At 55.9% G+C, this 22,822-nt stretch overlaps 9 protein-coding genes across 9 annotated transcripts; all 9 read right to left on the minus strand.

The window, feature by feature from the left end:
• Positions 1–45: 45 nt before the first annotated feature.
• On the minus strand, positions 46–3,276 carry JKF63_04018 (uncharacterized protein; the record flags this gene model as incomplete). Its single annotated transcript, XM_067900013.1, has 1 exon — positions 46–3,276. The coding sequence occupies one exon, from the start codon at positions 3,274–3,276 to the stop codon at positions 46–48; it is 3,231 nt and encodes a 1,076-aa protein (XP_067755219.1).
• A 1,114-nt stretch (positions 3,277–4,390) lies between these two features.
• On the minus strand, positions 4,391–5,044 carry JKF63_04019 (uncharacterized protein; the record flags this gene model as incomplete). Its single annotated transcript, XM_067900014.1, has 1 exon — positions 4,391–5,044. The coding sequence occupies one exon, from the start codon at positions 5,042–5,044 to the stop codon at positions 4,391–4,393; it is 654 nt and encodes a 217-aa protein (XP_067755220.1).
• A 471-nt stretch (positions 5,045–5,515) lies between these two features.
• On the minus strand, positions 5,516–6,076 carry JKF63_04020 (uncharacterized protein; the record flags this gene model as incomplete). Its single annotated transcript, XM_067900015.1, has 1 exon — positions 5,516–6,076. One exon carries the CDS (start codon positions 6,074–6,076, stop codon positions 5,516–5,518), a length of 561 nt encoding a protein of 186 aa, XP_067755221.1.
• An 864-nt stretch (positions 6,077–6,940) lies between these two features.
• JKF63_04021 (uncharacterized protein) lies at positions 6,941–9,466 on the minus strand (the record flags this gene model as incomplete). Its single annotated transcript, XM_067900016.1, has 1 exon — positions 6,941–9,466. The coding sequence occupies one exon, from the start codon at positions 9,464–9,466 to the stop codon at positions 6,941–6,943; it is 2,526 nt and encodes an 841-aa protein (XP_067755222.1).
• A 974-nt stretch (positions 9,467–10,440) lies between these two features.
• On the minus strand, positions 10,441–12,189 carry JKF63_04022 (uncharacterized protein; the record flags this gene model as incomplete). The annotated part of the gene is made up of 1 exon (XM_067900017.1): positions 10,441–12,189. One exon carries the CDS (start codon positions 12,187–12,189, stop codon positions 10,441–10,443), a length of 1,749 nt encoding a protein of 582 aa, XP_067755223.1.
• Positions 12,190–12,951: 762 nt separating this feature from the next.
• Positions 12,952–15,015, minus strand: JKF63_04023 (uncharacterized protein; the record flags this gene model as incomplete). Its single annotated transcript, XM_067900018.1, has 1 exon — positions 12,952–15,015. One exon carries the CDS (start codon positions 15,013–15,015, stop codon positions 12,952–12,954), a length of 2,064 nt encoding a protein of 687 aa, XP_067755224.1.
• Positions 15,016–15,615: 600 nt separating this feature from the next.
• Positions 15,616–16,773, minus strand: JKF63_04024 (uncharacterized protein; the record flags this gene model as incomplete). Its single annotated transcript, XM_067900019.1, has 1 exon — positions 15,616–16,773. The coding sequence occupies one exon, from the start codon at positions 16,771–16,773 to the stop codon at positions 15,616–15,618; it is 1,158 nt and encodes a 385-aa protein (XP_067755225.1).
• Positions 16,774–17,146: 373 nt separating this feature from the next.
• Positions 17,147–17,506, minus strand: JKF63_04025 (uncharacterized protein; the record flags this gene model as incomplete). The annotated part of the gene is made up of 1 exon (XM_067900020.1): positions 17,147–17,506. The coding sequence occupies one exon, from the start codon at positions 17,504–17,506 to the stop codon at positions 17,147–17,149; it is 360 nt and encodes a 119-aa protein (XP_067755226.1).
• A 493-nt stretch (positions 17,507–17,999) lies between these two features.
• JKF63_04026 (uncharacterized protein) lies at positions 18,000–22,409 on the minus strand (the record flags this gene model as incomplete). Its single annotated transcript, XM_067900021.1, has 1 exon — positions 18,000–22,409. The coding sequence occupies one exon, from the start codon at positions 22,407–22,409 to the stop codon at positions 18,000–18,002; it is 4,410 nt and encodes a 1,469-aa protein (XP_067755227.1).
• Between the last annotated feature and the right edge of the window lie 413 nt (positions 22,410–22,822).

A 22,822-nucleotide genomic window follows, 5' to 3' on the forward strand; every position in this document is an offset into this window, starting at 1 on the left:
TCCCCTCGTGCCTGCCCCAGCCAATAAGTCATAGTCTTCGTGGCATTAATAAGTGTTAGACTTAATGACGGGCAGCCCTCTTTGATATTCCGCAGTTGATGCGAATGAAGTAATCTCGATAGAGCTGCCACCATCCGCAAAGGTGGGAAGGATCAGCGCCGCAATGTCCTCTGAGGCCTCTCCACCATCATCTTGAGTGGACCTCACGCCCGGCAGAAGAACGTGGCGGTTGCCTGGCTCGGCGAGAGCATCGACTGCAGCGGTGCGGGCGCTATTCATGCACAGCACCAACGCACGGCAACCACGACGCTTATTGAAGAAGAACTCCCGAAAGTGTGACTTCACATCCTCCTCTGTGATAATCGAGAGAGCTTCGATCGTCAGCTGGCGGCTCTCGAACTTCGACAAGTCCAAATACTCGCCCTCAAGACGCCGGGCATCACTCTCGACGGTATCGGGCACCTTCTCCAACGCCGCAATGAGACCATTCTTCACCGTCTCGACCTCCTCTGCAGTGCACAGTGTGTCCAGCTGCGCTTCCGCAGCAGACAAAAAGGCGACGATACGGGAGAGTAGGTACACGCAATCCACATCTGGCAGTGCACTCTGCGCCACGAACATTGCGTGCGCAGTGTGGTACTCGACACAGGCTTGGGCAAAAACAATGTAGCCCAGAGCTTCCCGCGTGCGCAGAACGTTAAAAAACGAGGAAGACAGGAGCTTCATGGCAGTCTGTGTGAGCGCCACCACACGCGGAGTAGCCTCGCCGATGGTGATGTCAACTACAACAGAGGCGTTTGGGTCAGCTGGGTTCGATGGCGGCATTGAGAGGACATCGAAGGAGGACACAACGCTTTCGTCTGTCTTATCGGATCCTGCACGCGAGCCGTACGTATCGCGCACACGAGGAATGCTCTCCTTCAAGGGAACGGGGATCGCTAACTGTGACAGGAGATCCTCCAGTGGATTAACGAAAACTGCGCGCACCTCCTCCGTAGAAAGCACATTCCCCGCAACGAAGCACTCGAAGAGCAAGCCACCCTCCACATACTGTTTGACAAAGGAGCGGTAACCCTCGTACGTGGCGACAGGCTCGCACGCGATCATCTCGTCGAAAAAGTAGTGCGTGTGATGCGTTGCCTTCTTCTGCATATGAAGCAGCACCTTGTACGGCTGGTCCATCCTCACATTCTTGAGCCCTCGCATGCCTGCCTCCAGGTAGGTCGCGTACTCCTCCGCAGTGCCCTGGAGCACCTCAGAGGACAGCGCCTTGCGCACCACTGCGAAGAAAAACTCGTATAGCCTCTGCGAGGGACCCTCCACTGCAAAGCCCAGTCCGGTAGCCGACAAGATCACCTCGTTCGAGAGCGACGCTAACGTCGCGTAGTAGGCCATCTCGGTGATCGCGTTGCACAAAATACCGCGCATGACACGTGTGTACAAGCGATTTAGCGGACTCGCATATGCGGCCGGTGAAAGGACGTTGCACCGCAGTGCCGTTTTGAACGTTCTGTGGTGCCCTGGGTCCCTCCTCACATAAGTCAAAGCGTGCGGGGAGACGATTTCCTCGACCGCCTCCGCAGCCGCGGACGGGTGAACTTTGAAGTCCGTGGCAATGAATGGATTCTTCGACGGCAGTGCCAGTTCCGGCGGATACGGCCCCTCGATGAGACTCTTCCAACGTGCCTGCTGCTCCTCCGGTATCTTCACCGTCTGGTACAGCACTTTGTGGAACCGCGATACCTGGTTCACACGCACCTGTGCGAAGTCCGGCAAGGAAAGGAAAAGAGCCTCCCCCGACACGCCATCATCTCCCGCCTGCTCCGCTTCCTTTTCGATTTCCTCTTCGCCCTCCTCCTCCTCTTCGCCCTCCTCCTCCTCCCCCTCCCCCTCCTCCTGCTCCTCAGCCTCTTCTGCTGCTGCCAAGGTGTCGGCATCTGCATCTCTTGGCATGTCTCCCCATTGCATGACCACCACACAGTTCTGCGGTGTCAATTGACGCACGTAGTCCAGAGTCGCCTCCAGATCGTCCTCAAGCACCATGTCGCCACCAATCCAGCAGTGCTCAAGATCGGTCGCGTTGGCGTTCTGCGCAAGTCTGATGCAGTGATCCGCTGGCGTGCAAACATCAGTGCTCTCAAAAAAGAGGCGCTCCTCCGCCTTCATCTGCTCGTACACTTCGGTGTTCACACCCTGCGCGATCGACTGGCCTATACCTTGATAAAGCAGGTCCACCACCTTCACTGCGTTCCGAAATCCCTCCACGGTTAGCGTGATAGAGGCATCCATGACTTGAAAGTCGTCATCCACGCGATGCGCGCCAGCCACCATGCCCGTCGCCCAATTACGCTTCTTCAGTAACCCGAGGACGGAGGTATCACACTCGTGCCCGAGGAGGTGAGAAATGTACGCCGACGGAGTCGTGCGCCACGACGACGACGGCGATCGCACTGCCCACATCAGCCGCAATTCACGCATCTTCCGCACGGTGCGCAGGTTGGTCCAAGAGCCGAGCGCAGCACTGGTGAAAAGATGCTCGTCGGCCTCCAGAACAGAGAGCCGCGGAACGACCCCCTGCTTCATCCGCGCAAGAGGCTCCTCGATCAGTCTCAGGACTTCGTCCGCCGTTCGCGAGCTCACCACCACAATCGTCGCCCCACCTGCTACATACCATCGCGAGTAGAACGTCTTGAGCGACTCGCGCACGTCGATACCCCGCTGCTGTGGCTCGTCCCGCAGGGTGGTTATGTTACCATTGCCGTAGCGACTGCGTGGGTGCTTCGGGTTGTAAAAGTTGCGAATCAGCTCATCGAGACGCCAGTAGTCGTTGTTGTGGTTCTTCTCGTCTTCGCTGTGAACAGCGTTCACTTCGCGAGAAACTGCGCCGGGACTGAAGCTGGGAGCCGCGAAAAACTCGACAAACCGCTCCAGCGCCCCCTCAAGACTCCCGTCGCTGACGCTAAAGTAATACACCGTGTCCTGGTCAGCGGTGAAAGCGTTGCTGAAACCACTCGCCTTCGTCACAAAGCTGTCGAACTCGTCCTCTTTGGGGAATTTTTCTGTCCCCATGAAAAGCATGTGCTCGCAGAAGTGTGCCAGGCCCGGGAGCTCCACAGGGTCATTCAGCTGCCCTGCATGAATGCACATTGCCGCCGCCGGCATTGTCGCGTTCTCATCCTGCACGATGACACATTTGACGCCGTTTCTGAGGACATGCCCAGAGTAACGCGCGCGGGCTACCGCTGGTGTGATGATATGATGAGCGATGTGTGCCATTGTTGCGAGTCCAACTGATTGGGTGCAGGTGGGGAGTAAAGAGCGCAATCTGTGTTGATATGAAACGAAAACTGTGAGGAGAAGCGGGGGTGAAAGAAGAAGTGCAAATCATACTGCAAACACACACATACACACACACACTTGGCACGCGCGCTGGCCACCGCCCTCGATGTCCGCTGACTGCGCGGCAGTGGTCCAGAAAGAGCACCTGTCAAGACACAGACTGAAATAATCAGTCACGAGCCCAACGGTTTTCATGAAGCACACGACCGCCTTGTTTCATAGCCCACAAGCCTCTTGACTGTGAGTCCGTCGCGAGGAGGATGAAAGGTGGGTTGACACCAGCCACGTCGTGGTTCAAAAAAAAGCTGTGGGAAGTCAAAGAAAGCACAAGTCACCACATCTTTTCCTTTCTCTCGCCTCAGTTGACGCGAAAAGGCGCTGTTGCTTTCTCAACTATGTTCGGTATCTGCATCTGCAATGAAGTCGCGCCTGATGAAGGATGCCTCGGCGCGGGGTAGCAGAATCCTGTGCCGGCTCTGTAAAGAAACCAAGCAGTCCCCCCCCCTCCCCTTTCTACTCCACTACCCCCCCCCCCAAGTCGCGGTGCAACCCTCTCGTCGCGACGGAGTCAAGCACCTGCGATGCAATGTATTCCGTGCTGTGTGTCACGGCTGGTGACGCGAGCACCTCTCATCCAGTTCTCACGGCATGGCGGCAGGGTGGCTGAGCCACCGCGAGGGATGCGCCGTGTGGCGGCTGGGGTTTGGGGCAGATATACCCCAGCTCGATGACGGACTCAGCACCGCTGTACTGGGTGTCCTGCCGCTGCTGGGCACCACCGCCATGCTCGTGTAGGAGAGTTCAGGGCATGGATTACGATTTTCAACTGATCATCTACGGCGGAATGGGCATGTTCTGAAGAACAAAATCTCCAACGATGCCATATGCACATGTCTGCAGAGGCGGCTGAACGCGACCCAGATTTTATCGCGTCAGGGACGTACCGGCACCAACTGTGCGCTACTGTGAGTACCAGTGGCGAAACAAGTGTTGACCTCCCCCGAACTGGAATATCAGGGCATTCGAGAAAAAACAATTGTTAGCAGCAGAATCATCTGTGAGACAATGGGTCTTTTAGAGGGGTGCTCGCACCATTGTCGCTCCACCTGTACTCCACCTCCCTATCTGCATGAACTGAGCCGCTTCTGTAATCGCCCGCATCACCACCGTGAGGCCTCGCAGACGGCATATCCTCATTGCCGACTGAACTCAGAAACACCGAGCCGTCGGATCCGCTTCGATCAGGCCCGCTTTGTTGTAGTCTGGGGTATTTCTTGGCCGGCCAAAACCAGAGGAGCGCGACACGAATGAATATAAACAGAAAGCAGCCAATCATAAAGAAGCGAAGGTACTTCTCGGTGTCCCCGGAGACATATCCATCTGTCGTCGAGCCCGGCTGTTCGTAGACGTACATGCGCATCTTTGGATCCCACCCACCCCCACCGCTTTTCTCTGCTGACTTCTGCTGCTCTTGAACACTCTGCCTCCACTTGCCGTCTTTGACGGCTTCGTAGGCTTCGTTTACCGCTGCGAAACGCGCTGAGTTTCCCTCCGCACCACTGTCTGGGTGAAACCGGAGTGCCAGACGGTGGTATGCTTTTTTGATCTCCTCCTTGCTGGCGTCTGGATTGACGCCCAGGATCTTATACGGGTCGAACGGGCCAATACCTGCCGCACCGAGGAAGCGACGTGAGAACCGGAGCATGATTTCTCAGAGTTCTGTGCTCAGCTCTCCGTGAACGATCGGCTGGGCACCGCGAAGCCCACGCTGGCCAGTGCTGGTGATATGTTTTGGCTTCGCCAGACTTTTACCTTTCCAAAAGACACCAGAAGCCATGGAGAGAGAAGGGGGGAGACAGAGAAGGGAGAAGAGGGAAGAGGAACAATGAAAAACACACTTAGGAAAGAGGAGAACCAGAGAAGAGCGACACCAGACGCAACACATCTGAGACACCTCAGTGAAAGTAGAAAGCGCTGTGTGAAACTCAGAGTCTCAAAAAGTACTGGGATGCGATCAGATCCGCTGCACGTCGTGTAGGCAGCGCAAACGAAAGCCAACGCTGACAGGCAGCGCTGGGCATGAACTCGAAGCGTGAAAAAGGCAGCGCGCAGATCTGCGCGGGAGGGGGGAAGAGGAGTGGTTCCGTGAACACCTCATGCTTTTCCTAGTGCCTCGTCATACACGACCAATATCCTCATTTCCTTCAGTGTGCGGCAACAACAGCGGCAACAGAGGGAAATAATCGGACATGGCTCGCAAAAAGACGCTAAGCACGTCTCCCTGCTCACCGTCGTATCTTCTGCAGCGCAACACATTTTCCGTGTCGCAGGGGTGCACAAGCCACATATGCTGGCCGAGCTCCTGACACCAAGAGAAGCTCGCGAGCGGCCTATGCGACGTTCGTGTCCCATCGACGGCCGGCATAGTCGCGGGTGCATTCACGAATGTGAGGTTTGGCACCATCATCTGCAGATCCTCGAGGCTGGTGAGAGTAGAAGTGTAGAACCCCAACTGCGGTACGGAAAAATCGGGGTTGAAGAAGACGCACACTGTGGTCAGGACTTGGCTTGTGTTCCCCTCAACTGAGCTACAGACATTGTAGGTCGCCTCCAGCCACTCCACAGATGTCCCAAGGGCGTCAAACTTTGACCTGAGCTCCCATGGTGAATCAGCGCATCTCTGGCGCGCACACCGGGCGAAGCTTTCCCGTGTGCAGTGCACCATAACGGGTTCCATTTTGATCGGCAAATCAAATACAAAGATGTGAAACCCCGTCGCACGCCATCAACGACAGTACGGGTCGATCCGAGTGAGTCGCAACAATATGCTGCCTCGGGGCCTGAGGGCTTGAAAGAGTGAGAGAAGTGAGCGAGAGTGGGAAAGGGGGAACGCAATGCGTGCACTCCTTGTTTCACCACACGACAGGAAGACACAAAGCCTACCCCCGTGAAGTCGATTCTGCAGGAAGTTGAAAAGAAACTGGAATCGCGTCTACTTGGCAGAAGCACGAGTTGGGAGGTGGGGAGACAACGTGGATTCAGAGCAGTGTGCTCTCCATAGAAATACGTGGAAAATAAAACGGTTATTCATATGTGCTTTGTACTACTGTCATTACCACTGCACATGACAAAAACAGAAAAGGCCACACACAGAGAGAGAGAGAGAGAGAGAACCCTCAGGCGCACCAAAAATTAATACTAATAAAGCACCGTCCCAAGCAGGGCCGGTGTCCAATTAGTGCGCACTACGCGGGAGCTTCCATCAAAACACACCAGACAAAACCCGTATGAAGCGAAACGCAAGGAGGTCGGAAGTAGTGAATACGAAGCAGCTGGGGCTCTTCCCCCTTCTCTTCCCTCCCACCCCACCCCACCCCTACCGAAAAAAAAAGGTACAGCTGGAACCCGCAAGGCTCTGCAATTCCACAAAACAAACAAAACGATAAACTGGAACAGCAGTGAAACCCTCGAACACACAAAAAAAAAAACACCACCGCTGCAGAGAAGAAAAAGAGGGAATGCCCGAGAAAACGAGAGGAGGGGATGTCGTACAATGGAGAACAACCCCCCCGCAAAAAAAAAGGGGGGGGAGGATACTGCCCTAGAAGCAACCCCCTTTCACCTTCTGTGGCTTGTGTTTGGCACCCCCACCACTGGTGGCAAACCTTGCTTCTGTGGGCGTCGCTAAAGGCCTGGCTTCGGTTGCTAACGTGGAGCCATCTTTCCGAAGCTCCTCAGCACATTTCTCAGCTGTCTCACGCGCTGCTCGCTCCTCTATCAGCAGCCGCTCTAGCTCTTTGATTCGATCTCCGAGTGCAGTCATGTTCCCATTGGAGGAGGCTGCAATCGGCTCGGAGAGCGTGGTTACACGGTTTCCCATCGCGGGGAGGTGGAGGGAAGACTCCTTATTTTGCAGTTCCTCAATCAGTACCCGCTGCGCCGCAACCTGCCGCTCCGCCTCACAGCGAGCGGCCTCTGCTTGCTCGAGAGATGCTATAAGATCCTTGTACTTGCTTCGCGTTTCCGCGCTCTCTCCCCCCAGGCACTCCAGTCGCTCTACTAACATCTTCTCTTCAGCCTCCGGCTCCTTCACCAACTTAGGCCGGGTTCCGTTCGCGGACGTCTTTGGTGAAGGAAAAATCGGCTCGGTTGTGCACGCCGATGATGGCTTCGACACCTTCGCTGGTTCTGTGAACGACCACAGCTCTCGAGGCCTGGTCTTTTCGAGTCCCTCCCGGAGCTGTGTCACATCAGCCTCCAATTCGTCAATGCGCTGGTCGCTGGCCGCCTTCTCATCGGCCTGGCGCTGAGCAACAGCGGGAACCTTTGGCATCTGCCCTCGCCCCGTGCGCGGTGTGCGAGAGTGCGGCGTTGGCATAACCGTCCGCGGGGTGAACTCATCATCACTTTGGAGCAACAGCTGCCCCTGTAGACGCTTGCACCACGCCTTAAGAGATTCGATCTCACACGCGGCGTTCTGCTGGCACGCCAGAGTCTCCCGGCGCGCTGTGTCGCATTTTTTCTGCGAAGCCTGTAGCTCCCTTCGCAACCGCACCACCTCCTCCCGTGGAACGCGATCCTCTGCGCCAACGGCTTGCAATGCCAGCTGCTCAAACTGAGCCCGCGCAGCGGCCTCATTATCGCGGTCTTTCTGCAGCTTCTGCATTGCACGCCTGAGAGCGGCCTTCTCAACTTCGTCCCTGTTGCGTGCCTTACGCATTTCCTCCACCTTCCTCTCCGCCTCAGCTAGCCTCTTGAGATTTGACTCAGTCCTCTGCGGTTGCGGCAATGTGACAGTTGGCGTCGCCAGAGCCACCTGCAAGTCCTTCTCTGCCTTCTCGCGAGCCGCCTGCTCTTGGGCTAGAGCGGCTTTTGTTTCCGCCACAACAACTTCAGCTCTCTCGCGCGCCTCGCGTTCTTTTAGGAGATCGGCAAGCGCCATGCGAGCGTCGTCAGCAACAGCCTTCAGCCTTCGCATGTTCTTGGCTTCCTGCTGAGGATCTGGCACTCTCGCGGCAGCCACCTTCGCTTCGAGCGCCTTTGCCTGCTCTCGCAGCGCCTCCAATTGACTCTCGGCGTTTCCTCGAGCTGCCTGCTCCCTCTTCAGGGCGTCTTGGCAGACCTTCAGTTCTTCACGACAGAGATCTACCCTCCGTTTCTCATCCTCGGCGGCAGCCTTCTGCGCTGAGTGTTGCGCGACCAGTTCGGCATTGTGCCTTTTCAGAGTTGCGAGCTCCTCCTCCCTCTGCGCTACATCCCGCACAGCCTGAAGCTTAGCAGCTTCCAGCTTTTTCTTCTCTCTCTCCATGGCTGTGAGTTTCTGCTGCAGCTCCGCGAGTTCATTCACAAGTTTGCCGTTGGTCTCTTTTCTGGATTGGGCGGTGATCTTCTCCCTCTGCGTCTTCTCTTTCTCTCGTGCCAGATTATCTTCGGCGCACTTCTGAGAGCGCTGAGCTAGCGCAACAGCACCCCTAGACTCCTCCAGTTCCCCCGTCAGCTGTGTGCACTTCACTTTCAGGCCCTCGTCTCCCTGCTGGAGCTGCATGATGAGGCATCGCTCGTGTTCAGCCACTGACATGATCCCGGACTTCTCCGACGCCTCCCGCGGCTCAACCCGTCGAGCTTCGTCTACAGGAGCCTCAGTTTTGGGAGGAACCAGCACGGTATCCTCGTCCCTGCGCCCCACGCGCGCCATGCTCTGTCGGCGCTGCAACGCGTCTTGCGTGGCCTGTTGGTGCCGCTGGTCCGCGCCGTTGCTTTCACGCGTCGCCTCCTCCGCCTCTCGCTGCAGCAACTCCGCTACCTCCTGCTCGGACATGTACGTCAGACGTTCCCCCCGCTCGCAGTTTCGGAAATGGACCCAGGCATCGTGTTCCTCACGCAGCAGCTTCGACCGCATAGAGCGCTCCCGCTCCTCCTGCATGTACCGAATGACACGCTGCTTGCGAAGGAACTCGTCGAGCGACTGCGCCACATCACGCGTGCCAGAACACCAGCTGATACGACTGCTGAAGCGCGAGCTTGCCAGGCTACTGTGGCGACTGATGCCTAGGGGGTAGTCGGTGTGAGAGTGATCCGATATCTCGGTCCCATCCTCTACTGTGGCCTCCTCGCGAGCAGAGGTCATGAGAAACAGAGCACAGCTGCAATAGAGAGGACCAACGAGAAGAAGACACTTCTTCCCTCAGCGCAAGATGTGCAACGTCTTCGTGTTTGACGCGTTACTATACTGAGAAAAAATATTTTTAAAAAGAGTAAGTTGCGTTTGTCGTTCGTCAGATAGTGTTTGTGGCAGATATACGTGAAGAAAATATGGGCCAAAGAGGAAAGCGGGAAGAGGCAGAGAGCAACAGAGGCGTCCCCCGTTAGACACACTCCATAGCGATGGACCTAATCACCACGCCTCCTCTCGGAATCCGACATGGACGCCCAGCGTCATCACGTGGTGGAAAAAAAAAGCTGAAGTGCCCAGCGCGAGACGGTGCGGAGCATATGTCGTCGTTTTCGGCTCTCCCGAACTCCCCTACTTTCTCCAAATGACAGGAGTCGGTGGAGGCCCATAGAGAAAAAGGAACGACAAGACCACCCGGAGATGGAGCGCGGAACAGCGTCAACACTACAAAAACCACCAACACACCACTGGCATTCTCTTGTGCTTTTCTCATCAAATTATGCGTTTCGTTCCCATGCGCCATCCCGCGCCACCACCACCACATCCACCTCTCCTATCGGGGCCTCACAGCAGGAAAAAACAAAGGGTGGACAGCAACAGTCAGGACATCCCGAAAAAAAAAAAGAATAAACACGATATGCCTTGGGCGCGGCCGCTGTCATATCGCGCACGCTCCAGATTGAACAAAAAAAAACTGATAAACAGTGAACATAAACACCAGCACACGAGTTCTCGTATGTCCTTTGATAAACAGGTGCTTCTGAGAGGACCGAGACCATGACGGCCGGGTCAAACAGCCTCCACCGCTGCTCAGCTCACGCTTTCGAGGGGACTCGCTCTTATTGCCTACCACGCAAAGTCATTACAAAACAAGAGCACGCACTTCTGAAAGAGCGGCCATCATCTCCGAGGCTGGAGAAATAGTCTACTCACCCCTTCCTGCGACCGTCCAGCTTTCCCTTGATAGCACGCATCTTTTTTTCATACTCGGCTCTCGATGCTTTCATGCGGCGGATAAACTCCATCTGCATCCCACCAGCCTCTCGAACTTGATCGCCGTAGCGCTTGCGCATGTGCGGCTCTTCAACGACTGCTTCAAAAACCTTCGCAGCTGCGTGGGACACCACAGCCACCACCAGGACGACCGGGCTCCCGGACAACAGCGCGATCCCGTAGTAGGCCGACATCCCGAGTGACGAGTCAGGGTTGTTTAGATAACGGTAAATACCGCTGTAGTTCAGCTTCGACGGGACGTCCTCAATGAAAAAGTCACCGTAGAAGTAGCCGTAGTCGCCAATGGCTTGGTAGACACTCCAACTCACATACGCGTTGATTCCGACAAGCAGTGTACCCACCATCCCCACAAAGATGCGTGCCTCGCCCCCGCCGAAGAGGGGCATTGTCCAAGTGGAGTACTTGTAAGCGCAGAGGCAGTAGGACAGGTTAGTGATGGTGACACTCGCGTTGTAGATGCGCTTCCAGTTATCGAAAGCGGACCGTGGCGAGGTGTAATGACGAGAAAACCACTTCTCGCTCGACTCCCGCTTAAGGAGGTAACCGAGGAAGCCGTTGTGAAAAAGCCGCCAGAAAATCACGTGAACCGCGTAGATCCACGCTGGGAGGGGTAACACCAGGGTCGCCAGCAGGTAGATGATCGTCAAGGCCAGAAGCAGATCACTAGCACGGAAGATGTTGAAGTGCATCAGCACCACCAGCTCGTTACGCTCCAGGTAGGCGTTGCTGCCGTCCCCATAGAGTACGGCAGCGCGCCGCTGCTCCTCCGGTGTTGGGGACGACACCACGTTATAAGTGCGGTCAATGTGGGGGTTCTCTACGAACACCAGAAATGCCAGCTGGGACAGGTGCCCCAAGACGCTCATGTAGAAGAGCGTGTAAGACTTTGCCATGAGTGGGACGCCGTACATGAAGGCGTAGCCAACCGTATACATCGGGTGCGGAAACATTTGGAAGATGCCGTCAAAGGTAAGACTTTTGTCGAGGAGAAAGAAAAAGTCGCCCCAGTACCAAGCGAAGTCACCGACGACGCGGTGCGCGTCGTACTTGCTCCACAGTGCGAACGCGATAGAAGCGCACCCGAAGAAAACGCAGGAAACGTCCAGGAGTGAGCTAAGCCTCATCTGCTCCCAGCAGACCACTGAAAGCACGCAGTACGATACAAGGTCGTTGGCGAGAATAACATTCTCGACCTGTCGAAACAGCATCCAAGCGTTGAACTCATCCGGGAAACTGGCCAATTTGTACTCGGTGTTGTCTGCGAAGACGATAGACGCCTCCAAAAGGCGTCGCGACACTGGATAATGGCTTACAATGTGACGGTAAACCTTTAGAAAAGAGCCGTACTGTGATTGGTAGTGCAGGATGGATCCAATGCCGATATTGTACGCGAGTCTCCAGAAAGCAAACTGAGCGCAAAAGAACCACACAGACAGCCAGTTAATATAGTAGAGAACCCCTGTCATCCCGACAGCGAGCCAGGCCGCGATCCAGATAAGCGTCGACGGACTCCGCCACGACTTGGGTTTCAGAAGTGCGTCAATTACGGACATGGTATCTGGGACGTGAAACCGGGTGCCGTCGTATAGGAGACCATAGCTCCCCCCATTCGGGGGAGCGGTGGGGGGCATCTTAGTGTTCCCAGACGCGCTCTCGGCAGACATCTTTCGGTGGTGAGGAGGGGAGAAGGACCCCTGGAATTTCCGCTGAGGTGGCTATTCGATGGAAACGGACACCGATGCAGATCCATTCACTCGAAGAGTGTTGCAATAAAGCCACCGGGGGGGTGAGGGTGGAATTCCAAACACCTGAAAAAGCCACTGAAGACGGAAGCGGCGTCGCCGTGAAGCAAAAAAAGGAGGAATGTACTCCTCACACTACTGCGCCACGGCTAGAGTTCCTGCCCGAGACACCACCACCAAAAGGAAGCGAGGTCAGCATGTGGTGATGAACAAAGAGAAAAGAAAACAAAAAAAGGGGGGGGGTACATTCAGTAACAGTACATGAGGAGCACACCGTTCGGCATGTCATTTGTGAAGTGCCGCGCTGATCCTCGACAAGTGTAAGAACCTCCACCAGAATGGGCGACTCCCACCGCTCCTCACTGTGATCTCGGAAAGGATACCCAGAAGCAACAGGTCAAACACTCGCTTCAGACGTGCGATTCTTGTAAAGATGTTCAGCTTAGGTAATGGAGAATCCACCCAATTCTCCAGGCTGTGCGCACCGAGGTCGGAGCGACTCCTGTGAACGCACTCCACCACCACCACCACCACCCCAGTAATACACGACGCATACAGCGATTTCACCCTAACCAATAGGACACGTAAGAATGGGTGGTGAAAACCACAGCGAAACAGAAAACACTATCGAGGAAACTCCTTCCAGAATGCCAGGGGCGAAACAAGAGCGGGGGCCTGGGTCCATCACTCCTTTGCCGCAACAGTGGCAAGCACTTGGTCGCTGCCGACAACATCCGCCTCTTTCACAAAGAATGACACCTGGCCATTCTGCAGCGCCTTTATAGAATGTTCCATCTTCATCGCCTCCAAGATCATGATAACCTGGCCCTTCTCGACGAAGTCGCCGCTCTTCACCAAAAACTTCGATACCTTGCCCGGCATTGGGCTCAAAATCTTTGCCGAACTACGCCCCAGAGCCAAATCGTTGCCAAAGCCCTCTGTCAGCGGCAGAAGGCGAATCTGATGCAGCCCAAAGCTCCCAATGATTGTCACGTCGCCCTCCGTCACCACCGCCTCCACTGTGTGGCGCATGCCATTCTCAAAGAGGAAAGTGAAATCGTTCACGCTGCTCTTGAGGTCACGGTTCTTCGCGGACACAGGGCCAGAGCCGACCGAAAACGACCCCACATGACTCCCCACAGTGAAAAAGATCTTGTGGTAGTTTGCCCCCTCCGTGTGTAGACGCACCTCCACCAGCTCATTGTCGATGAAGAAGTGTACAGTGGCCTTGGTATCACCATTGAGGCGAAACGCGCCGCGCCAGTTATCGCAGCGGTGGAGAAGGCAAGCAGTGGCCGCCATGGACGCCACCTCCGGAGTCACCGCCGGTGCGGTGAGCAGCTGCTTTTCATGCTCGCTGATGAAGTTGGTGGTCACGCCGCCATGCGCGAACTCCGGTGCCTCACAGCATCGCTTAAGAAACTCTATATTCGTGTTGATGCCGGCCACCTTGTACTCACCTAAAGCCTGCCTTAGCCTTGTTAAAGCCTCCTTGCGATCACGACCCCAGCAGATTACCTTGGCCAGCATGGGATCATAATGAATGAGAACATTGTCACCCTGGCGAAACCCGGTGTCTAGCCGCGTGCGTGTCGACCCACGCACCCCCTGAATCGGCTCCCGGATGAACGTTAGCGGGCCGCTCTCGGGCAGAAACCCTTTTTCCGGTGACTCCGCATACACGCGCGCCTCAATACAGGACCCGACCAACGAGATGTCCTCCTGTGAAAAAGTGAGCGGCTTTCCCATGGCCGTTTTGATCTGCAACTTGACCAAGTCCAGCGGCGCACCCTTGATGCGGCACACCTCTTCCGTCACCGGGTGCTCCACCTGCAGTCGTGTATTCATCTCCATGAAGTAAAAATCGCCAGTGCTGGTGTCGAAGATGAACTCTACCGTTCCCGCGCCCACGTAGCCAACTGCCTTTGCCGCCTGCAACGCTACCTCGCCAATGCGTTGCCGCGTCTCCGTCGAGAGGTGGGGCGCCGGAGCCTCCTCAAGAACCTTCTGATATCGGCGCTGGACGCTGCAATCACGCTCGAAAAAGAAGACTCCTCTGCCGTGTTTGTCGCAAAAAATTTGGCACTCGATGTGCCGCGGACGCTTCACGTAGCGCTCCAAAATGACACGGTCGTCCTTGAAGAAGTTTTTTGCCTCGCGCTTCGCGCTCTCCAGCATGAACGAAAAGTCCTCGGGCCGCTCCACAATTTTCATACCCTTCCCACCGCCACCCGCAACCGCTTTGATTAAAACGGGAAATCCCACCCTCTTCGCCTCCTCTGACAGGAAACGGGCATTCTGGTTTTCACCGTGGTACCCTGGAACACAAGGCACACCTGCGGCCTCCATGATCCGCTTGCTCTCACTCTTCGACCCCATCGACGAGATAGCGGATGCGGGCGGGCCAATGAACTCGATGCCAGAGCGTGTGACAGCGTCAGCGAACTCTGCGTTCTCGGATAGAAAGCCGTACCCGGGATGAATCGCGTCTACGCCCAGCTGTTTCGCCACGCTGATGATGTGCCCACCACGCAGATACGAATTCACAGCGGGTGGGGGACCAATGCAGACAGCTTCATCCGCCTCTAGGACATGCTTCGCGTTCCTCTCTGCCTCGCAGAAGAGCGCCACGGTGCGGATGTGCATCTCCCGGCATGTGCGGAAAACGCGGCACGCAATCTCACCCCGGTTTGCCACTAGCAGCTTCTCGACCTTGCGCTGGCAGCAGAGAACTGTCCGGCGCATCATTGCCACGAGATACTAGTGCAAATAAAGGGGGGAAAAAAACAGAATGAGCGCTCACCAGACGATGGTGAAAAATGACAGAACAGATATGAAGCGGAAGCTGTGGGGGCACGTGTGTGCGTGCGCACGTACGTGTCAGCTCAGCGATACTGCAAAACACAGCGGATAGGATGAGAAGGCGAGATGGTGTAAGGCGCTGTACAAGAACAGCCAGAGGAACCACAAGTGATGAGCATAGCTCTGGCGTGGAGCGGAATACCGCACCTCTTTCAGCTTGAGGGAAGGAACATCTATATGAACAAATCAATACACGGAACCAGTATGCAACCGGGAAGTGAAATATATGGTATTTCGGTGACCTAGCTGGAGCTAATAAGATCGGCATGCCCCCCTTTTTGCGGTGCCAATACGATCTCTCTGGGGAGAAAGATCGGTTTAACTCTACTTTGTACACACACCAGCTTTTTTCGTGTCATCAACTCAGGATCACCCGCAACCAGAAGTCATGCGAAGCGCCAGTGGCAACAAAGCTCATCCCTGCGGGGAGAAAGGGGGGGGCGGCAAAAAAAAAAAGATTCGATAATATGTGTTCGCACGTGGTATTCATGAACTGACGCTGCGCATCTCCAGCACCGTCGGCTCGTTCTCCAGCAAGGGATCGACAGCGAGGAAGTGCTCTGCGTCCTGCAAATCGCGCTGAAGTAGATTGGCCCGCTTCGAGATGGAGTCCTGCTCGGCCCCGCGTAGTAAAGAAGCTACGTTTCCGCGGTGATACTTCTTGCCATAAAAAAGGCGACACACTATCGACGCCTCCTCAATCATGCAGCGGGCGTTGTCGCCCCTCCACTCAAAGGGGTCGACGGGAAGGAGACCATCACCCAAGAGCCCAACACGAAAGTGGGCGGCTTCGTCTTTTATACCAGGTGTGGTCCCCGGTAGAACACATACAGAGCTTCTACGCTGCTCCGAGTTTCGAACCATAGCTTTCAATGCGTCGTGCATGCCGCCGAGAGTTGCCTCCAGTGACGAGTGCTTTTTGACGTCTCGGACGAGTCGCCAAGCACACTCGTTGGCGCTGGTGCGCCAACAATGCAGAGCAATGCCACCTCCCACCACAATTGACACATCACACCTCTTGTCAAACAAATAGGTCGTGTGGAGCCTATCGAGCTCACACACACCCTGCTCCACGTCAAAGACGACTGCCGTTCGGTTTGGGTCGCGCGCAACTAACATTTCGGTGAAGGGGGTGGCCTTTGCCATGGTGATAATGGCTTCCGCGTTAGTGCCGAGACCGTAGTCCTTGCGCAAGCACCAAGTGTCGCTGCCATCGTTGTTTTCGTAGGCGCTGTGCGCCTCGGTAGCCCAGTCAATGGCACCACCAAAGCGCAAAAACTCTGAGCGGAGGGTGCGCAGCAACACACCCTCCGTGCACTGGTACGCCGATTCACCGATCGCACAACCAGGAAAAGTCGACCCCTCACGAAGAGGTGTGAGGTCAGGGGAGAGGAAGCGCCACCCACGAGCGGGGCGCAGAACCGAGAGGATTTTTCTTTCGGTACATCCCAAGTCTATCAGCAGCTTCACAGTTTGACCCGTCACCACGCAGCGCCGCATCTCTGCGCGCTCGTACGATGGGCTTTGCCGCCGTTCAACAATCGTCACATTCGACTCTCGCCACCGCATGCCGATGCCCATGGCGTACGTCCCGACGCAGCTGCCCACAAGGATGACATGGCCCCACGGCTTGACAGCGTACATGGCCGTCGCTGAGTGACCAAAGAGGAGGAAAAGAGCAAAGATGGAAAGTGTTGTTGTGCAGCCTGCTGCTCTCACGCAGAGGAGCCGGCAAGTACTGAGAGTAGTACGGATAAAGCGACTTGTCCATCAAGATGATGGTAAAAATAGGATAAATAAGAGAAACAGCAAGGCGAAGTCCCCTGGAACAGGAAAAGTGGGGCGTCTTGAGCACCACCACCCCCCCCCTCCTCCTCACATCAACCCCCGTGAAAGAAGCTCGAGGATGGTCAGGTGCCTCTCTGTTTATTGTTCAGATTCTTTCTTTCACCGCTGCACTCTGAGGTCTATGTACATCAACTTGGCTGTGAGCGCCCCAAGATCATCACACCCCACCTCAGGCGCACCGCCCCTTGACCTCCTGAACGACCACCATCGTGAACTCCTTGTTTGCATCTGGTGCGACAAGTATATCGACAGTACCGCAGCTTATGCGGAGAAACCTCATCTCGTCTTTCCAGTCGATAGTTCGAACAGTGGTAGTAGTGAGGTCAATAAACCCCTTCAGAGTGTCAGCGTAGCGATGCGCTTCCCTGAAGCTTCCATGAAAGCCCGCAAAATTAAGAATCTTCCCCTTCTGTGGATCGAGGAAGAAGTAACCCAACACCCCTTTGTGTTGAGCAATGCGGTTCAGTGTATCCTCCACATTCTGAAGATGCACCTCACGCTCCGCCGCTGCTGGGTTAGCCCTGCTCATCGATTTCTGTAGCACAAGGCGCTGAAAAGGTAAAGAAAAAAAAACAAATGTGCGAGGAGTTGGATAAAACATCGAGAAACAGTCTCTGAGAACATAGGTTGTTGTCATCTGCAGAGAGAGACGTGTAAGGAGGTGCTCCCTCATCCTCCTCCTCCCTCGCCCCTCCCCCCCCCCCCCCACACACACACACACAAAAAGGACGCACATCGCCATGCATAGCAGCTGGCAGAGCAGGCGCGCACGACCACCATGGCGGAGGATCCCCTGCAGCTCGACGAATGCTGGTCAACCATTTCGGAGAAAGTCAGAGGTGAATTTAGTGTCGTTCTGTATTGTACATTCAACGCACGAGGCACACATAGCAATCGCGAGACAAGAAGTCAGCCCGCAAAAAAAAAAAAACGCACACAACAGCACCCACGTTTAATGTACATCATCTTGGGAGACACGCTCACAATTATGATACATGGACGCACTTGAGCAAAAGGTATCGCTAGCGCGTCTGTTTTGACACAACAGCAAAAGACGGAAACGTCCGCTCCCGCAATCGATCTACCTCGAGTTTCAGTCGAACTAACTCCTCCTGCTGCGACCGCGCGAGCTCCTCGAGCTCGCTGGTGGCAAATATTTCTTTTGCCCGCACAGCAGTAGTGCGCGAACCATCCGCGCGCGTGTCCATTAACCGGAAAACGGCCGCGTTCGCGTGCACTGTTTCGTGGAGGCTGTCGCGCTGGGCGCCGACTAATGTGTTTTCTGTCACACGCTCCACGATCTGGCCCTTCAGTCGGCGTCCAACGCGTCTCAGCTCCTCTACTTTTCGCCTCATGTTCGTCTCTACAGTCTCTATGTGCTTCTGGATTTTTGCGAGCACCTTCTCCTCCGACAGCTCCGCGTCGCCGCTAAGCCACTCCTGCATCTGGCGAGTAACACAGATGGTGTGCAGCTGACGAAGCTCAAGCTGCAAAGTCCCCGCACTATACTTCAGCCGCTCCCCCTCCCATTCCAGCAACCTGATCAGCTTTCGGCGCGCAAACATCTTGGTGAGGAGCACGCGACTCTCTGCGTCGCTTTGGCGGATAAGTTCATTGTACTGCGCCACGTCATCGCGCCATCGCAGGTTGGAGGTCAAAAACGCCGTCGCCGTCGTGGCGCCTTCGTCCTGCACTTGGCCCTGGTGCAGCCGCCAGAGAGCGTAGACATCGAGAAGACGTGTCACAGAGCTGCTGCGGACGGCGTCCATCTCCTTTCCCGAAACATCTACCTCATGCGCAATGCGATCTCGATCCTGCTGCGCCTCCTCTATGTCCTCAACAGCTCGCTGCACCTCTGCGTCGGCATCGTCGACCAGCTGCTGTAGCTCAGCTACCGTCTGGCAATGCCCGCAGAAAGCTGCCCACTGATCCGCCGTGCAATCTGCCGCTGGCGTGTCAGCATCTGGCAGGGATGCCTTGCCGCCCTCGAAGCGCCGCTGCCATCGCAGAAAGCGCCGGTGCAGCTTCTCACCCGCGGCGCCATCGCCAAAGGGTGCCAAAGAGCTGGCGCTTGCCGCGTAGCCGCTCGTCTTGTTCACCGCTGCGGCCAGCCTAGCCTGCGCTGCAATGAGCAAGCGCTTCTGCTGCGCCACCGCCGATTCTGCGGCTGACAGTCTGTCACAGAGAGACCCACGCTTGTGAGCCAAAGATCGGTACTGTCCATGAGCTGCGCTGACGCACAACCGGTGTTGAAAAAGTACGCTGAGCTGCAAATCCGCCTCTTCAATCTCCTCGACCGTGCTCAGTCGGGACTGGCGGATCTGGCGAAGCCGCTCATCTAGCCTCGCTGCCGTCTCTCGGCTCTTTTCCTGGAGCGACTTGAACTCGCTCCGCAGCGCCTCCTTCTTCGCTTCGACACGCTCGTTTTCTTCCTTGAGTCTCTTGGCATAGGCTTCAATGACGCGCACCTGCTCCTCGGTGCGCTCCTCCGGGGGAATGAAGGTATCGCGCGTGTCATCTGCGAAGTCTGGCAACGGAACGTGCACCTCCAGTCGCTCAACCTCCTTTTCCAGGCCATCCATCCAGAGGTGCAACGCCGCCTCATCCACCAGAGAGACAACAACTGCCCCCTTGGCAGGGGGGATGAGTGCCTGCGCCTCGGCGCTCAGCTCCCTGTCCTCAACGACAAATAGTGAGTTGGGGTCCTCCTCGGGGTTTACGACGGGCATAAAGAGCGGTGCGGGATAACCACCCAACTGCTTTCCAATGTTGACGCAGCGCAGCGTTCGCTCCTCCACCTCAGCAACTGACTGCCTCTTTAAGTCCTGGAGGTCAGCGAAGCGGCTGTTGAAAGCGTCCTTGAGCGCCAGCGACCGCCCCTTGACGAGGAAAGACTGGAGTACCATGCGACTCTGGGTGTACGCATCTGCGTCGCTCAACATGGCGGCGTCGTAGTCCTCTACTCCGCGAGGACCGCCAGCCTCGAGCGTCGCCGTCTTTGACACAAGTTGCAGGCCAAGTGGCGTATGTCGACCAGCAGACATCTTCTGTTGCAGCTGACGGAGAAATAGTGCTTTGCGGGAAAGCGACGCCTCGGCCCGTGTCCTGAAATGGATGTGGAAGTTGTGGACCTCCAGCTCGGGTGTATTCATGCTGACCACCTTTATGCGCTCTACCTCCATCGCCTCGCAGCAGCGTTTCCTGATGGTCTCCTGGAGATACTCGTTCAGGATACCACGGTAGTAGTGTTGTTCACGCACATCTAAGATGGCGTTTTCGCATTCAGCCACAAACTGGTCGCGCTGGTCTGACGTCAAGAAAGCCTCAAGAGGGACCTTAGCGTCTTTGTCACTCATCGCCTTCGTCCATAGCTCACGCACCTGGGCCATCTCGCGCAGAAGCGCCTCCCGCTCTGGTTCCATGTCGCTTACTTGCACAGCGGACACCACGTCGCCATCGACCCCCGGTCGCGCTGCCTCTGCGTGCGTCCACCTAGGCTCCCGCCATGTAGCCCGGGCACCTTGCGCCTTCAATGCCACGCACTGGATAACTCCGTCTTCGCCACCACAGACCACCACCTCGCCGGCATCGGCTGTGGCCGCGGTCGTGATACCGCCGCGGAACGCCGAGCGCGCGGTGTGCGTCCATAGCGACTTCCGCTTCTCTCGGGAGGGTGGTATCGGGGTCATTTTCACCTGGTACGGTGTCACATCACGCGCGGCGATACTCCCATCTCGGCCACATGAAATCACTGTCGTATCGTTGAGACGCAAAAGGCAGCTGCCACCGCTGCTATGGTCATGAATCAGAAACAAAGGCCGCGAGACCTTTATATCACCCTCTTGTTGGCGGTCGAGCATGTACACCTTGGAGTCGTGGTCTGCTGAGTGAACAAAGAGGTTAAGGGTATCAGGGGAAACGTAGCACACGAGTGCGTCCGTGATTGGGAAGTCCAACCGCCAAGAGTTGTGCACCAACGTCTCTGCAGGGTGCGTTATCTCGGGCGCGCCATAGCTCGGCGCCTCCATAAGAAAGGCGTCCCCATTTTCGCACACAACCAGTAGACTTGCTTCCCCTGGGACCCACCTTCCCAAGGAAATTGAGGCAAGGAGAGTCTCACGAACCATTCCAAGGTTCTCCACGCCGTCACCGACGTATTTCAAAAACCCAACAGCACCCTTTCCAAAGCATGCTAGAGTGCCAGACCCATCCGCCTCCAGAAAGGTAGGAGTCCAGTCCAAGAACCTGTGGCTCCAGACTTCTTTCCCAGCAGCGCAATCGAAGCAGCACACGGTCGCATCCCCGAGCAAGATCGCTATCTGGGAAGAGTTGAGCAAACACGCATGCACCGCTGCCGCCCTCCCCCCACCGCAAGAGGTGAAAACTGTGATATTGTTATGCTCGTAAAGGGACACACTGCCATCTCGTAAGACCCACGCAACCGTCGCCCCACCCTTCACAGAAAAGCACTTGAGCGTCGAGGACTCTGTCCAGCCCCTCACGAGTCGCGGCTTCACAACTCGACGGTCGGCTCCGGATGGAACTACCACCGCGAGCAAGCCCGTCTGCGTACTCAGCAAGAGCTCCCCTGTGTCCATATCAGCGATACGAGATGTGCACGAGGGCAGACAACCAAGAAAGCAACTCTGATGGGTGCCGTTAGTCAGGTCGATGGAGAGGAGGTTACCCGAGCGTGTGAAGATGAACGCCGTGTCGTCTCGCACAAGCATTGACGCTGCGTCTTTTGCCAGAGGGGCCTCGCAGACCTCTCGGCACGACTGGCTTTCATGCGAGAACACATGCACGGAGCCCTCTTTTGTCGTGTAGCAAGCCGAGTTCGATCCTGATGCGCACACCATCTCTATGTGCGCATTCAGAGAGAAGCACTTCCGATAACTATTGGTGTCGTCTCCCTGTGTGTAGCCTACAATACAGTCGTTTAGGCATATGGTAAAGCGGACCAAAGAATCCACACCGCCAGCGATTAGAGACTTCGGCACCTCGTTGTGCTCAAGAGGCACGCGATATGCAAAACTGTAGACGCCATTTCGTGTGCTTCGGACGAAAACTGTCACAGATGTGTCAGGAACAGTTGAAACGACAAACAGCTCGGTGTCATGCGTAGAGAAGACGATATCATTGACGCCTACGGAGATATCTGTTTCAACAACCCCGAGGCTCTGCAAAGAGGAGCCATCGAAGAAATTCAGCGCGACACGCAGGCGTTTCTCCGTCACACACAACACACCCGCCGGGCTGGCCGCGATTTTATCAATAGAGTACTTCCCACTGGGAAACGGAAGCCAGAGATGCTCGTCTCCTTTTTCCACAATCACTACGCCGTTGTCAGCTGGTACAAATACGCGATTCCCATGCACTGCGAACGTGGCTGGTGCGTTGCACCCGATCACTCGTGCAGTAGTTTGTATCATGGATATGCGCGTTCGCTTTACATACGCATGGAAACTAGGGACTTTTCATCAAGCGCTGCCAAGAGAGTGAACATAATCGAGAGGGGGAGAAACGGGATGTGAGAGTGCAATATAACACTAGAGAACATGGAATGAAACGCTTTTTTTATTGATTACGAAACCCATGGCAGTGGCAGGTAAGCGCCTACGACACAATCACAAAGCGAAATGCTCGACTAAGCAAGGGGGGGCGGGAGAGGGGGAGGTGCGGCCGGACACCAGCACGAGAGGCACCGCCACACCCCTCTAGACAACCGTGTTGCTGCGGGCAGAGCGCCACCGCAGTGCAGTAGCCTTCATACCATGCGTTACTATCGCACCTCAGCGAAAGCACTCGATTCACGTGTTTGTAAGCACCTGTGCAAACAAGAAGG

This window comes from Porcisia hertigi, chromosome 31 (assembly GCF_017918235.1).
Source record: "Porcisia hertigi strain C119 chromosome 31, whole genome shotgun sequence".
Taxonomy (NCBI): Eukaryota; Euglenozoa; class Kinetoplastea; order Trypanosomatida; family Trypanosomatidae; genus Porcisia; species Porcisia hertigi.